Raw genomic sequence first — 13951 nt, forward strand, 5'->3', positions numbered from 1 at the left:
ATCATTTAAATGTAAAGCACGTAAATATAAAGCACCTTAATGTAAACATTGTTGGTATAGTAATAGAAAAAGTAGTAACTCGCAGACTGTTAGACCTGGCTGGTCATGTGATCTTAACATGACAGCTCCCAATAAAGGGGCAGCATACTTTATGTAAAATAAAACAGCTTTTTATAAACCTACATTTAATCATACATTTTACAGAAATAAATTACAGAGTGCATGTCAGTCTATGTGAATCACTATAAGAAACCCCTGCAGTCTGTTAAAAAATCCCAATCAGAGTACCATTAATGTGAGCATTAATCTAGCAAGCAAACACGGCATTTGGGTTTGATTATATGCCAGTCAATAGGAGAATAAGCCTCTACAATATTAACAAGCTTGTTCTGTTTACACTTGTGTGTACATATAACAACAGAAATTCTCAACCAATTAAAGCTCTTTACTCAAGACAGGTGTGAGCTGGTCTGACCCCTCTCAGGAGGAGCTCTCAAGGTCAGTAACACAAAGATATTTGCAATGTTATTACTCCTGCAGTTGCAGCTAATCACAATGAAGAAGACTGTGTGTGTGTGGGTTGCCCTTCCAGGGCTCACACAATCGCTAGCCCGACGTCCCGGGGCTATTGTGTTTTCCAGTCGTCTACCAAAATGCATAACCAGCCTGCCCGACAAGCTATATGAAATTGTGTAATGAAATTGCTCCATTTATTCCCATTATTGACAAGTTATTTTAAGAAAAAATATGACCACGCAAGTTTTTGATCATGCTGATTTATCCACAGCGCCATTTCTCATGAATCTCCGTGCCTGTTTTAAGAGAAACGCATGATCAGTGGCGCAAGTTTGTTTGTTGCTAACAATGCAATTACATTTTATTATGCTACAATGCTATTACAATGCAAAATCTGATATATGTACAATAATTAAACCCATTCTAACGTTACTATTGAAATTGATTTCTAGACATCATAATGATATTTTTTTCTAAAATTGTTAGTCTTTTAATGAGATCTACTAATTTTGTTAGTGCTGGAAATTTTCACGTGAATAAATGCATAGATCAGCAATTTAGCTTGTGTACCTTAGTGGTATTGTGGTTAAAACTTTTGCCAAGCGTGTCAGAGGTTCTGGGTTCACTGTGTTTGACCCCCTTTCGCCTTCAGAACTGCCTTAATTCTACATGGCATTGATTCAGCAAGGTGCTGAAAGCATTCTTTAGAAATGTTGGCCCATATTGATAGGATAGCATCTTGCAGTTGATCGAGATTTGTTGGATGCACATCGAGGGTTACGAAGCTCCAGTTCCACCACATCCCAAAGATACTCATTTGGGTTGAGATCTGGTGACAGTGGGGGCCATTTTAGAACAGTGAACTCATTGTCATGTTCAAGAAACCAATTTGAAATGATTTGAGCTTTGTGACATGGTGCATTATCCTGCTGGAAGTAGCCATCAGAGGATGGGTACATGGTGGCCATAAAGGGATGGACATGGTCAGAAACAATGCTCAGGTAGGCCGTGGCATTTAAACGATGCCCAATTGGCACTAAGGGGCCTAAAGTGTGCCTAGAAAAAACATCCCCCACACCATTACACTATCACCACCAGCCTGCACAGTGGTAACAAGGCATGATGGATCCATGTTCTCATTCTGTTTACGCCAAATTCTGACTCTACTCTATCTGAATGTCTCAACAGAAATCGAGACTCATCAGACCAGGCAACATTTTTCCAGTCTTCAACTGTCCAATTTTGGTGAGCTCTTGCAAATTGTAGCCTATTTTTCCTATTTGTAGTGGAGATGAGTGGTACCCGGTGGGGTCTTCTGCTGTTGCAGTCCATCCGCCTCAAGGTTGTGCGTGTTGTGGCTTCACAAATGCTTTGCTGCATACGTCGGTCGTAACGAGTGGTTATTTCAGTCAAAATTGCTCTCCTATCAGCTTGAATCAGTCGGCCCATTCTCCTCTGATCTCTAGCATCAACAAGGCATTTTCGCCAACAGGCCTGCCACATACTGGATGTTTTTCCCTTTTCACACCATTCTTTGTAAACCCTAGAAAAGGTTGTGCGTGAAAATCCCAGTAACTGAGCAGATTGTGAAATACTCAGACCGGCCCGTCTGGCTCCAACAACCATGCCACGCTCAAAATTGCTTAAATCAACTTTCTTTCCCATTCTGACATTCAGTTTGGATTTCAGGATATTGTCTTGACCAGGACCACACCCCTAAATGCATTGAACCAACTGCCATGTGATTGTTTGATTAGATAATTGCATCAATGAGAAATTGAACAGGTGTTCCTAATAATCCTTTAGGTGATTGTATATCAAGCAGGAACACGTTTGTGTGCATTTTGTTTTGTGATTTCACTGGAACGAATAGAGAGTGTAGCGAATTAGCTCTATGAAATATTAATAACCAATCATAACTTGTTATAATTGATTATGAATATTTGGGTCAGTTAGTCAGATTAACTTGATGTAGCTACATTAACATTACAACCAATTACTCAGTTCATTCTGTGAACCCTCAATATTGGTTATTAATTAATTAATAGAAATGTACATTTCAGGGGAATGGGAAATGTTTTTCTTACTAAGTACTACTAAGAGCAGGTAGTTAAGATCGATATGATTATTGACTTCCAGATATGAGCTTGAGGCACGGACAACTTAACGTTGAGCCTTGAGCAAACTATCAGTTTAGTTCCCTTTCAGTCGATAACGTCAGACGTAGTCATCGGTCGACTGAATGGGGATCTCGCTAGAGAGCCTATCCTCTTCGAGTACTATTGAACGAGCCAATGTAATTGGCCTGCGTGATTCGCATCACACACTCCGCCCCCGCGGCGCGGGTATAAATACGGAAGTGGATGCACGCACTAGTTGCCTTTCGCTTCGGAGCCGATCGTTTGATGTCTCTGAGAGTGCTGTTGTCTACAACGAGCGAGTGTGTCGGTGTTCCTCAGGAAGACTCTCCCAGTGCTGGTGTTCTACAGCGCGAGTGCAGCGGTGATCGCGAGCTCTGAGCTCTCAACTGCTGTTTTAACAGCAACAAATTTCTAAATGTTTGTGTGTGTTGATGGCTGGTTAGAGGGCGGAAAAGTGAGTGCTTCACTGTTTCTCTGCTTCTCTGTTCAGTGTTGCCGCGGTCATTCCCCTGTGTGCTCCGGCACTGGTGACGGTCCTATTTTCTGAAAGAGCAACACGGGTGCGTTTGCGTCTTTTTCAAGATGTCATTCCGCCCGTGCGTTTCTGGGTGCGGTCGTTCCCTGTCTCTCTCTGATGGTCACAACTGTTGTGTCACGTGTTTGGGCTTACAGCACGCTGAGACAGCTTTTGTGGACAGCTCATGTTTTCACTGTGGGAACATGACTGTCGCAGTGTTGAGGGCGAGACTCGCCTTCGTTCGCGGAGAGCGAGTCCCCATTACCATGCCCCACCCTCGGGTGGTGTGTGGGATGGGTGACCGGAGGATAGTGTTGGATGTCCCGTCCGGTAACCATTCCCTGTGGGCTCCTCACTCCTCCCTTCCACTGCAGCCACTGGAGCCTCCTGTGTTGTCTGCTGGTCCATCTGTAATAGGTCTGACGCCGCCCTGGCGATTTATGTATGCCACCACTGACATGCTGTCCGACCGGACCAAGACGTGGTGGCCTTTTATCTGGGGACAAAAATGCCGTAGCGCGTTGACGACTGCCAGCATTTCCAGGCAGTTTATGTGTAGGAGCTTTTCCCATTCCGACCACTGGCCAAAGAACGGTCCGCCCTCGAGCAGCGCTCCCCATCTCGAGGTGGAGGCGTCCGTGGACACCACCATCACACTCGAGGGAGTCCCCAGACTCACGCCTGACTGATACCAGTCGGCTATTTTCCAAGGTTCCTGAGCCGAAAAGCATTTCATTTCGACCCTGAGGCGAAACAGACCAGAGGTCCATGCCCGGGGCGGGACTCGTGCTTTCAGCCATAACTGCAGTGGGCGCATGTGAAGCAGGCCCAGCTGAAGTACCGAGGATGCTGAGGCCATGAGACCCAGCATTTTCTGAAACCTTTTGAGCGGGACTATAGAGCCGCGGCGGAAGGATTTTGCGGCGCGCTGAATGTCCAGTCCGCGCTCCGGCGACAGACGTGCTGTCATAGACAGCGAGTCCAGCACTGTTCCCAGAAAATAAATTTTCTGGCTGGGAAACAGCGAACTCTTCGCCCAATTGACTGTGAGACCCAGATTCTCGAGATGCTCGAGTAATGTGGCCCTGTAAAAAGAAGTTTTCCCCATAGCGTAAGATATTACGCAGTACGAGAGATACTCTCATAAGAGAACTAACCTCTTTCTTACATCAAATGAAAAACAAAACTTGTTTCTAAAATTAAACCCAAGCTTTATTTTTAACTTTTTCTTCAAATGAGTTATGTGAGAGCCAAAAGATAATGTATCATCAATAACGATGCCAAGACATTTATACACTTTTACTAACTCAATCACATTACCTCGTAAAGTCTGGAGAGGAATAAGATTGTCTACCTTTTTCGAGCCTGAAAATAACATAATTTTGGTTTTAATCAACATTCAGAACAAGTTTTAGTGTATGAAGCATCGTGATTGAATAACATCAAAAGTCACTTGAAGCTTAGGCAAGGCTTGCTGTTTAGGAGCACCACAATACATAACAGTATCATCTGCAAAAAAGTGAAAATTAACATCTTGAATATCATAATCAAGACTATTTATGTAGATAGTAAATAAAAGAGGCCCCAAGACAGATCCTTGAGGAACACCTTTAACAATCTCCAATAGTTCTGAATGCAACAAGAGCTGCGCACTTGCGCACAATTTTGAAAAAAAATTTTGATTGATGTTTTGACTCTTAACCAATTTTCTAAATTAAAAATTGTCTTTTTATTTGGGCTAGTAAAATTAATTTTGGGCTACCAAAATCTGAAGAGTGCCTGCCGGAAGGGCTACCAGCGATTTTGAAATTTTGCGAGCCCTGCCTTCGCAACCTTTGTTTAGAACTTAAATACTGGAAAGATTTAGTGCTCTATTAAACAGTTTGCACACTAACTCAGTCTACAGATTCTGTGACCAGTTCTTACTGAGAATTATTCCACAGCTACAGTATGACAGTCTCCCATGCTGTGCTCTATAAAAAGGATTGTCTGAGAAGCTTGAATGACATTCTGACATAATCTCTGGTTACTCCACCACTGCACCACATGCCAAGAGAGTTCACACACACACACACACACACACACACACACACACACACACACACACACACACACACACACACACACACACACACACACACACACACACACACACACACACACACACACACACACACACACACACACACACACACACACACACACACACACACACACACACACACACACAGACACACACACACACACACACACACACACACACACACACACACACACACACACAAAGTTTTATGGTCATGTTAGCATGTTTGCTTAGAGTGATAATTTGAGTGTAAAAAGGTAGGTTTATATACATATGCACATATATTATGTACAAATATACAGCTGCAAAAAGTAAGATGCAACATTAAATATTATGAAACATTTAGTGCAAATTTATGAAATATGAAATATAATTTACTAGTAGTGTCGTGGTACTGTAGGTAGAACAATACACTAAACTATAGCTTGACTACAGCAATTCATTTATATTGAATTTATAAATGTAACAAATCAAATAAGACCATTTTAGCACACTGCTCAATTTTGAACTACAGTAGTAAACACATTAATGTTAATATATTTGGTTAACATGTTGGTTAAGAGCTGAAGGATGTAATTTCTGCACCACTGCACATAACTGCAAAAATAAACATTGCTTTTAAAAATGTCTTTCTTAATACACCACCAGTCAGTCATTGAAAAAAAAACAGTCCCACTCCCAACTCACCTATGCACTGTAAAAACTAAAGGTGCCTCAAATATCCTGTCGAATATTCAAGGAACTTCAAAATGTAATTGAAGTCCCTCAAAGCTCTTTCTCCTATAGTAGGGTTACTGGTGGAGCATTGGCAATCTTTGCTGGAACTTATGGGATCCTTTAAGCACTTTGTATTCAGTCCAGAGGTTCTGGAGTCATCTTTTCATTACCATGAGACCTCAAAGTGCTTTGGGGGAAATTAGAGGAACTTGAATGCTATAAAAGGGTTATTGTAAGATCTTTTAACATTTAAGTCGTTCCTGGAAGATCTCTTATATTAAAGTCAGCATCTGGAGCAACCCAATGGTTCCGTGAGGACAGAATACGATTATTATTATCCTATCATTATTATACTTAAGTTTGATTCAGTATACATAGGATAACATTTATTTAGTATAGGCCTATTTTATTGATTAATTAAACCTTAAACAACAACAATAAATAATAATAATAATATGAAGAAGAAGAAAAAGCAGGAGGAGAAAAGTTTTATTCTGTCACGAAACTGCTGCTATTCCTCGGTTGTCATCGCTTCAGTGATCCTCACGCACAACGAAGCTCAGCTGATCATCATCGGATATGAAAGTAACGGCTCCTCTCATCAAAGCTTCAGCCGTTTGTTTGGCTCTCCGTTTAAGGTTTGTAAACTCACCAAATAAATATAAATACAGAGTCTGCTCACTATATATTCAAACACATACATATATAAATTAAATTTATTATACATTACTACGTTTTTACACTGTTTACCACTCGTTTATTGCACATTATGTGGTATAAAGGTTTTAGCCACGATGCTTACTAATCTAATGAACTAATAAACAACTGGAAATCATTGACTTATTGTCTTAGATTGTTTTAGTCATTCAATTCAACGTATTCTGTACAACTGTGTCTTCAAATTGCTGATATAACAAATTAATAGCTGATTCCTGCTGTCGTCATTGGCGTTTGTTATGAATAACACAAGTGGTTAATATAGTTTGGCCTGATTTTGTTAATTTACTACAGGTGCCCTCATTCTCTCAAATACCATTTTAAAGCCCTTTACTGGCCAAGAAATATTATGTTGTGAATGAATATAATCAACTTTGTTCTTTTGTTTCTCCAGAACAACCAGTACATTTTTAAAATAATCTGAACATTTCAGAGGCAACATTGAATTACAGTAAGTTACCTGTACCACATGCAAGTACTTTATTACTATGAACTTTTCTGTGTGAAATTGTATTGTTTGACTGTGTACTTGTGTTTTTCTTAAACCTTAATCATTTGCATTTGAATATAAGACATTTGAACTATGAATTATAACTTCAAGTTTAGTCTTTTTAGACAAAAAAGTTATATGGCTTCAGAAGACTTACAACACAACTCATAACACATGAGTTGTGGACTTTTTTTTATTTATTTTTTATATTTTAGGATCTTTTCTGGGACATTTTTGGAGCTTAACGTAATATTTATACATTTTTACATAAATTGTTGCATTGCATTGAACTAGACAAGTGTAATGAATCAGCAGACTCAAGGGGATCCATTCACAGCTTTTATTAGAGTAGTCAAGCAGGCAGGAATCAACAACAGCAAGGCAGAGTAGTGCTGGGCGAAATTGATATCACGTTTTTTTTCAAAAATATGCCGGTTTCCGGTTTATGACATATTTTTTTTCCTGCATAGTCAGGTGTTCAATGCATTTTCTACTGGTTGAGAGAGGAATTACTGCAGTAAATTGACTTAGGATGGTCTATTTTACTGTCATTAGTGAATATCGTAGAATAATTCCAAACTAGTAATACAGGTTTGCATGGCCCCAGAAAATTATGCTGTTTACAAACAAGAGCCATTCATGATTCTAATGAAGTGAGGAATCAGAATGCAAAGACAATTGCAGTCAAAATACAGAACTTTTATTTTAAACACAATTAGAACAACTTGGAATACTTTTGCTAGTTCAAGTACAAGTCCAGGAACATTACGTGCATTCAAGTAAATATAAAAAGAAAACAAACTTATCTTGCATTGCTTTTGAGGTCTATAAAAAAAAAAAGTAAAACAAAATTATGCAACTTGCATTATTTATTCCTTCAAAAGTATTGCTTCGAAACCAGAACAAACAAAATAAATCTAAAGTGCAACTTGGCACACAGGATTATCCTGTATAATGGATGTTCGTGTTGCCGCCTTTGGCGAGAATTTTAGCCCGACAGCACTTACATAAAATGGTTGTTTGGTCGACGTCGGATTTTTGGAAACCAAAAAACTTCCAAACAACAGACCCGGCTCCTCTTTTTGGCACAAGTTGTTCTTCTGTGTCATGTTGTACTAATTCTTCAGCATCCATCGTCCATGTAACGTAACAGAGCACTGCTGTTTGTTTACCCTCACTCGTCGCTGCTTAGAAGTGCAACATTGTAAAGGGTACGTCTGAAACAGTGTCGCGCAGCGTAACGTTTGTTCCGAACGTTGTGTAATTAAATACACCGGTATGGTGGTTTATTCAAAATCAATATCGTGACGAAAATATAAACCGGTTTTCGGTTTGAACCGGTTTACCGCCCAGCACTAAGGCAGAGACAAACCAGATAGCAGGCAATGGTCGGGGTAGGCAGCGAGAAGCAAGGTCCAGTTAGCAACCCAAGTCGGGGCGGGCAGAGAACAAGCAGAAACGAGATACACAGTCCAAGGTCAGGGTAATAATAAATCCACGGGAAGAAACGGGTAATGACAACCAGGAAAGTCAAGACTTCGCACTGGTGTGGTGCGTGGAAGTGGTTTATATGTGTGTGCAATGAGATGCAGTTGTGTGTGTAATCAGCGCAGTGCAGGTGTATGGTGTAAAGTGTAATCAGTCCAGGGAGGTGCATGAAGGGAAATGTAGTCCATGATCACCCAGGGTGTGCGTGGCTAATCGTGACAACAAGTGTACATAAGAATGGTTTCATTAATGATTTACACAATATTTTTCAGCTTGTGTTTCATGCAGTAAAAGCGAACGGTCAATGGGGTTGCATTATGCCCGAGATCTGCTTTTGCGTTCCACAGACAGAAAATCGAACAGGTTTGGAATGTCACAAGGCTGAGGAAATTATTTTAAAGGGCACCTATTATGGCCCTTTTTACAAGATGTAATATTGGTCTTGGGTGTCCCCAGAATGTATTTGTGAAGTTTCAGCACAAAATACCCCCCAGTTAATTTATTATAACCATTTGAATGTGTCATTTTTGGGGCCTGTTTTGAAACAAGCTGTTTTGAGGCAGACGACCTTAAATGCAAATGAGCTGCTAATCCCCACCCTGCCGCTGGATGTGGGCGTAACTTGCATAACTATGGCAATTAACAGTCGGTAGAACCATAATGGCCGAGAGTGATAGAGCCGCAATTGTGTATGGCATTCGGCCGTATGTTTGAACCAGAGTCCGACCCAGATGACGAAGAGACTCCGGCTGAAGAAACACGATCGAGAATGTACCAGGATGTCTCGGAATGGTTATTTTTATACATTTATGAACTCATTGCGTTGTCATCGCTGTGCAACACACACACAGACACACACAAACTGTGATAACGTTGACCCAAATGTTTGAAAACACAAACACAAATACCGATAATAACAATAACAATATCTTAAAAAATATATGAAAACGTGTGTTTATTTAAAAGGTTTAAATTACATAAATCATACGACGACGACGACAACAACATTTGTTGTCGATGACTATTAACGCTACCTCAGAAATCATAAAATACACTTACTTCTTCAGGAATTGTCGTTGGATCGCGAACACTAAGCAACGATCCACCCTTGAGGATTAATTTTGTAGCAAGACCTGCTTTGAATTGACCGCCGTTCAAAAAACAGTCACTCTCAAAATGATTTGAGCAAACATAAACGTACTTCGGGAGTGTAAGAGGCGCATTTCCTTCATAAATAAAATCCACCCACTGCGTTTTCAGTGGCTCTGATGTCGGAAGCAAGTGCAAACAACTATGCGAAGTATTACAGCCCACAACAAAACACTTATTTTTCTTAGGAGGCATTTTCTAGAAGGCAGCACAAATCTTCAGAACAGCGGTCCGGCTGTCGTTGAAACAACAATGGAGGATCAGATCACGGAGGGAGGTACCAACCACCAACCACACTGTCAATCAAACCCCTTTCCCATGTTCTACGTCACAAAAAGCTGAATCTTAGAACAGCTCATTCTGAGAGAGTGCATATGAATTATTGAGATTGTAAAAAAACACTGGGTGCATTTTTATCATTCTAGGGTGGTTTTGCTCACACACTGCCAACACACATTTATGTTCAAACAGCATGTAAAAGGGAATTTTGCATAATAGGTGCCCTTTAAGTTCACAACTATTACTTTAATAACATTACTAACAGTAATTTTTGTTCTTTGCAGGGACCTTGGTAAGTTGAAGTACAAGTTTGAACAAGAATAAAAATCCTCCTGTAGACCTGAAAATCATTAAAGTGCCTGGACCATCCACGAGAAAAGAGGAAAAATAAACGGAAAACAAAGCTGCTGCACCTTTTCACTTTTCTAACTCGTTAAGTACCTGAGATGTCCCTTGTGAAGATTTTATTATTGATTGCGTTTTATGTTGCAGCGAGTAAAGGTGCGGTCATATTTGTGAATTTCATGAAATTACACAGGCTAAAGAAGTCCATTGACCATTGTCAGCAGTGTAGCGATGTAATGTATGAAGCACAGCTCACACAGGAGTCACTTTCAAGCAGCTTTCTGTTGGTCAAATCCAGCGAATTGACCAACTTGGTCCCATAGTGAAATTTTTGACCACACACGAAATTGCTGATCGTGTTAACTCTGTTAAAATGGAAAATTGTTTTCTGCTTGTTGTGACATAAGGAATACTGTTTCCGTGTCAAAGCCTCTACTTCTACTTCCTTTATCTTGTTTCTAGTGAGAATACTCAACAACCATTTATGAGCACTGTTGATTCAAGTCACACATTTAAGCTTTTCAAAAGCCATAGTGTACATTACAGTCTCCAGTCTCACGGCATCCCAGATTTCAACATGTTATAATTCAAAATAGCTGAATAACTAACCATCTGAGATTTTGGTATAGAGATAAAGGTTAGGATCATAATTTTCAGAAATATTACAGCACAATGAGTGTAAATTAGCACCGTTTGTTGTTTGTTTTTGGCATCTGATAGAGCTTTTGGACTTGGAAACGGTGACGTCAGACTTAATAAGCAGACTGAAACACAAATGTTTTAAAGTTAAGTGAAGATGGAAATTTTTAATTAATCAAAATTTAAAAATAAATACATTGATTTATTGCATGGAATATTATATGTTTCCATGCATTTTGTTGAGATGTCTTTTCTTCTATAGCCTATTGTATATACATGGTTGATTATTCATGTTGCTTATGTATTATACAGTTTTTTGTGTATTCATTCATATTAATATATTACTAGTTTTGTTTCCCCCAAGTGCATGGAAGTGTATGTAGTAAAAGGGATCTAAAATATGTAATAAATAATTCTTATTTTGTATTTGGTTCAGTTTCTTTATTATAATAGAAGTTAATGGTAACCATAGTAACAACATTAAAAAAAAAGAAAAATAAATTTGGTTCCTGGAGGCACCCAAAGCGGTACCACACAGTGCCTGGGTGGTTCCTCAGAGAACCGCCACTTATTAAAGGGTGCCTAGAGGATCTACAGACGGTTCCGCCGGTGTGGCGAAGTGAAGAACCCCAAAAGGTTCCTCCAGGCACCTTTTATTTTTACAGTGTGAATGTTTTAATTATAGTGGTCTCTGCATATTAAGCTGGCATATGAGAAAGTATTAGAATATCACATATTTGTTGTTGAATACCACACAAGTTGTTTTAACCTTAAATATATTTTGAAATATTTAAAGTATTTGATGTATTGTACGTGCAATCATGTATTTTGTAGGATGAGCATTATTCTATAAAGCTAGATGTTTCTACCAAGTTCACATAAAGTGAAAGAGAAACATTTACAGGTAACATAACCACGTGTGTGTGTGTGTGTGTGTGTGTGTGTGTGTGTGTGTGTGTGTGTGTGTGTGTGTGTGTGTGTGTCTGTGTGTGTGTGTGTGTGTGTGTGTGAGTGTGTGTGAGTGTGTGTGTGTGTGTGTGTGTGTGTGTGTGTGTGTGTGTGTGTGTGTGTGTGTGTGTGTGTGTGTGTGTGTGTGTGTGTGCGTGTGTGTGTGTGTGTGTTTGTGTGTGTGTGTATTTGCATACTCACATCGGTGTCTGGTCCTTTATCAGCTCCAGGGCATGAGAATGTGACAAATTCATGGCAACGTTTATGGACCACAAAACAGCACACTGACAGAGAGAGAAAGAGATAGAGAGAGATGTGTGTTACATTTGCAAAAAGCACACACAAACTGTAAAACACTGGTAAAAAGATATGAGCAAACAGTTCAAACCAAGTTTCGTAAATAATTTTAACAGGCTATCTTACTCTTCCTGGTCTGGTTTGAGTATGTGTATAGAGTATGTGTGTTTTTTTTTACAGAGGATGATAATGCTAAAAGATCAGTAATTTAATAATGTACAGTGTGAATTAGCAGACCAACATGAATGACTGACTCATGAATGTAATGAATGGCTGTTGAAATCAGCAACAGCATCATATTTCAAAGAGACAGCAAATTATTACATTATAACAGATCGCATATTGTGGAAGGTTCTATTGTAACCATTTTATAGATACAATAATGTGGATCAACAGATCAGTATATGTTGGACTGATCATTAATTTTAGTCAAATGACATACAGTAAGAGAGCCCAAAAGAAGAACATTCCAGTAAATTTACAGTAGGCTAAATACCAAGTTCCCTTTCAAGGGAACTCGAGCTGCGTTTGAGACGCGCTGGGAACGCTCTGCGTGATTACGTCGTGAAGCACGTGTAAAATCAGTCCAATGGAAGCCCGCTACGACATAGGTGACGTCATAGACCAGGAAACTATAAAGCAACCCTGAAATCAGACCGCGATAGCTTCTGCACCTTCAGCAAGCGCTCTCTGTATATCTGTCCTTGTCTCTTTATTGTTGTCTGTCAAGCCCAATATATCTATCATTATTATGGCGAGCAAGCAAGATTATATACGGTGTGTTGTTCCCTGCCCTCGTTATATACGGGTGGGGACACACACATCAGCTTTGTGTTGCTTGTTTGGGAGTGGAGCATGCTCAGTCAGTCCTCGAGGGGGCTGATTGTGAGCATTGTATCTGTCTATCTATGAAGACGCTCCGCTCTCGCCGATCGTTCTTTGAGGAGGACGGTACGGTTTGCGCTCCCCGCGCGGGTCCCGCTGTTGCCTAGACACGGCGGCGACTCGCATTTTGGGGTTCGAAATCGGATCTGACAGCGTGGGTTGGGACGGGCCCCGCCCTATCTCAGCTTTCACCTGCAGATCCAGTGTGCTGCGATTTCCAGTTCTGAGGAATTGGTATCGTTAGTGTTTTGTTAAGAAAAAGTGAACAAAACAAATAAAAATATTAAGAAAAAGGCAGATGTTTGATTTTTCAATAAATAGGCAGCTCATAACTCTGTTGAATAAAGAGGAGATTTTAAAAGGAGGCTTTTCTAATGCTGTTGCTAGTTAGATATTTACTGGACAGCTGAACATTATGAGAGTGAAAATAAAAAGAGTTTATTAGATGAAATATATCTAAAAAAACAGGAAAACTCTGTATCTCAGCCTCCTCGTCGGGGACTACTGGTTTTTCCCTATCTCCACACTGAGGTGTCGAGATCGTGGAATAAACCGGTTTCTATTTTATGTATTAAGTATCATGGTATGACAGTGCCTTGGATAATAGAGACGCTTGCGAGCTTTCTCTCTCCCGAGTCGGCGTCATCATTTTTAACCCCGACGTTACCCACCAGCCATCTTTAATAATAAATAAATTTTATTAGGCAGTACCGGTGGGTAAAGTATTTAAGGACATAGAT

The 13951-nt window shown here is 39.9% G+C and overlaps 1 protein-coding gene and 1 long non-coding RNA gene across 2 annotated transcripts in view; one reads left to right on the top strand and one right to left on the bottom strand.

Annotated features, from left to right (window-relative positions):
* Positions 1 to 10763, top strand: part of LOC143706848 (uncharacterized) — a 101559-nt gene extending 90796 nt beyond the window's left edge. The window contains exon 3 of the long non-coding RNA XR_013193040.1: positions 10382 to 10763. This is a non-coding gene — a long non-coding RNA (uncharacterized LOC143706848). The remainder of the gene's footprint in view (positions 1 to 10381) is intronic.
* The window catches only part of prkcaa (protein kinase C, alpha, a), a 407934-nt gene that overhangs the window by 259707 nt on the left and 134276 nt on the right, over positions 1 to 13951 (bottom strand). The window contains exon 3 of the mRNA XM_077199185.1: positions 12231 to 12313. Within this exon, the coding sequence (XP_077055300.1) occupies positions 12231 to 12313 (83 nt within the window). The remainder of the gene's footprint in view (positions 1 to 12230; positions 12314 to 13951) is intronic.

Source organism: Siphateles boraxobius, unplaced genomic scaffold (genome assembly GCF_051911475.1).
Source record: "Siphateles boraxobius isolate OS27281-9 unplaced genomic scaffold, OSU_SipBor_1 41, whole genome shotgun sequence".
In the NCBI taxonomy this organism is placed as follows: domain Eukaryota; kingdom Metazoa; phylum Chordata; class Actinopteri; order Cypriniformes; family Leuciscidae; genus Siphateles; species Siphateles boraxobius.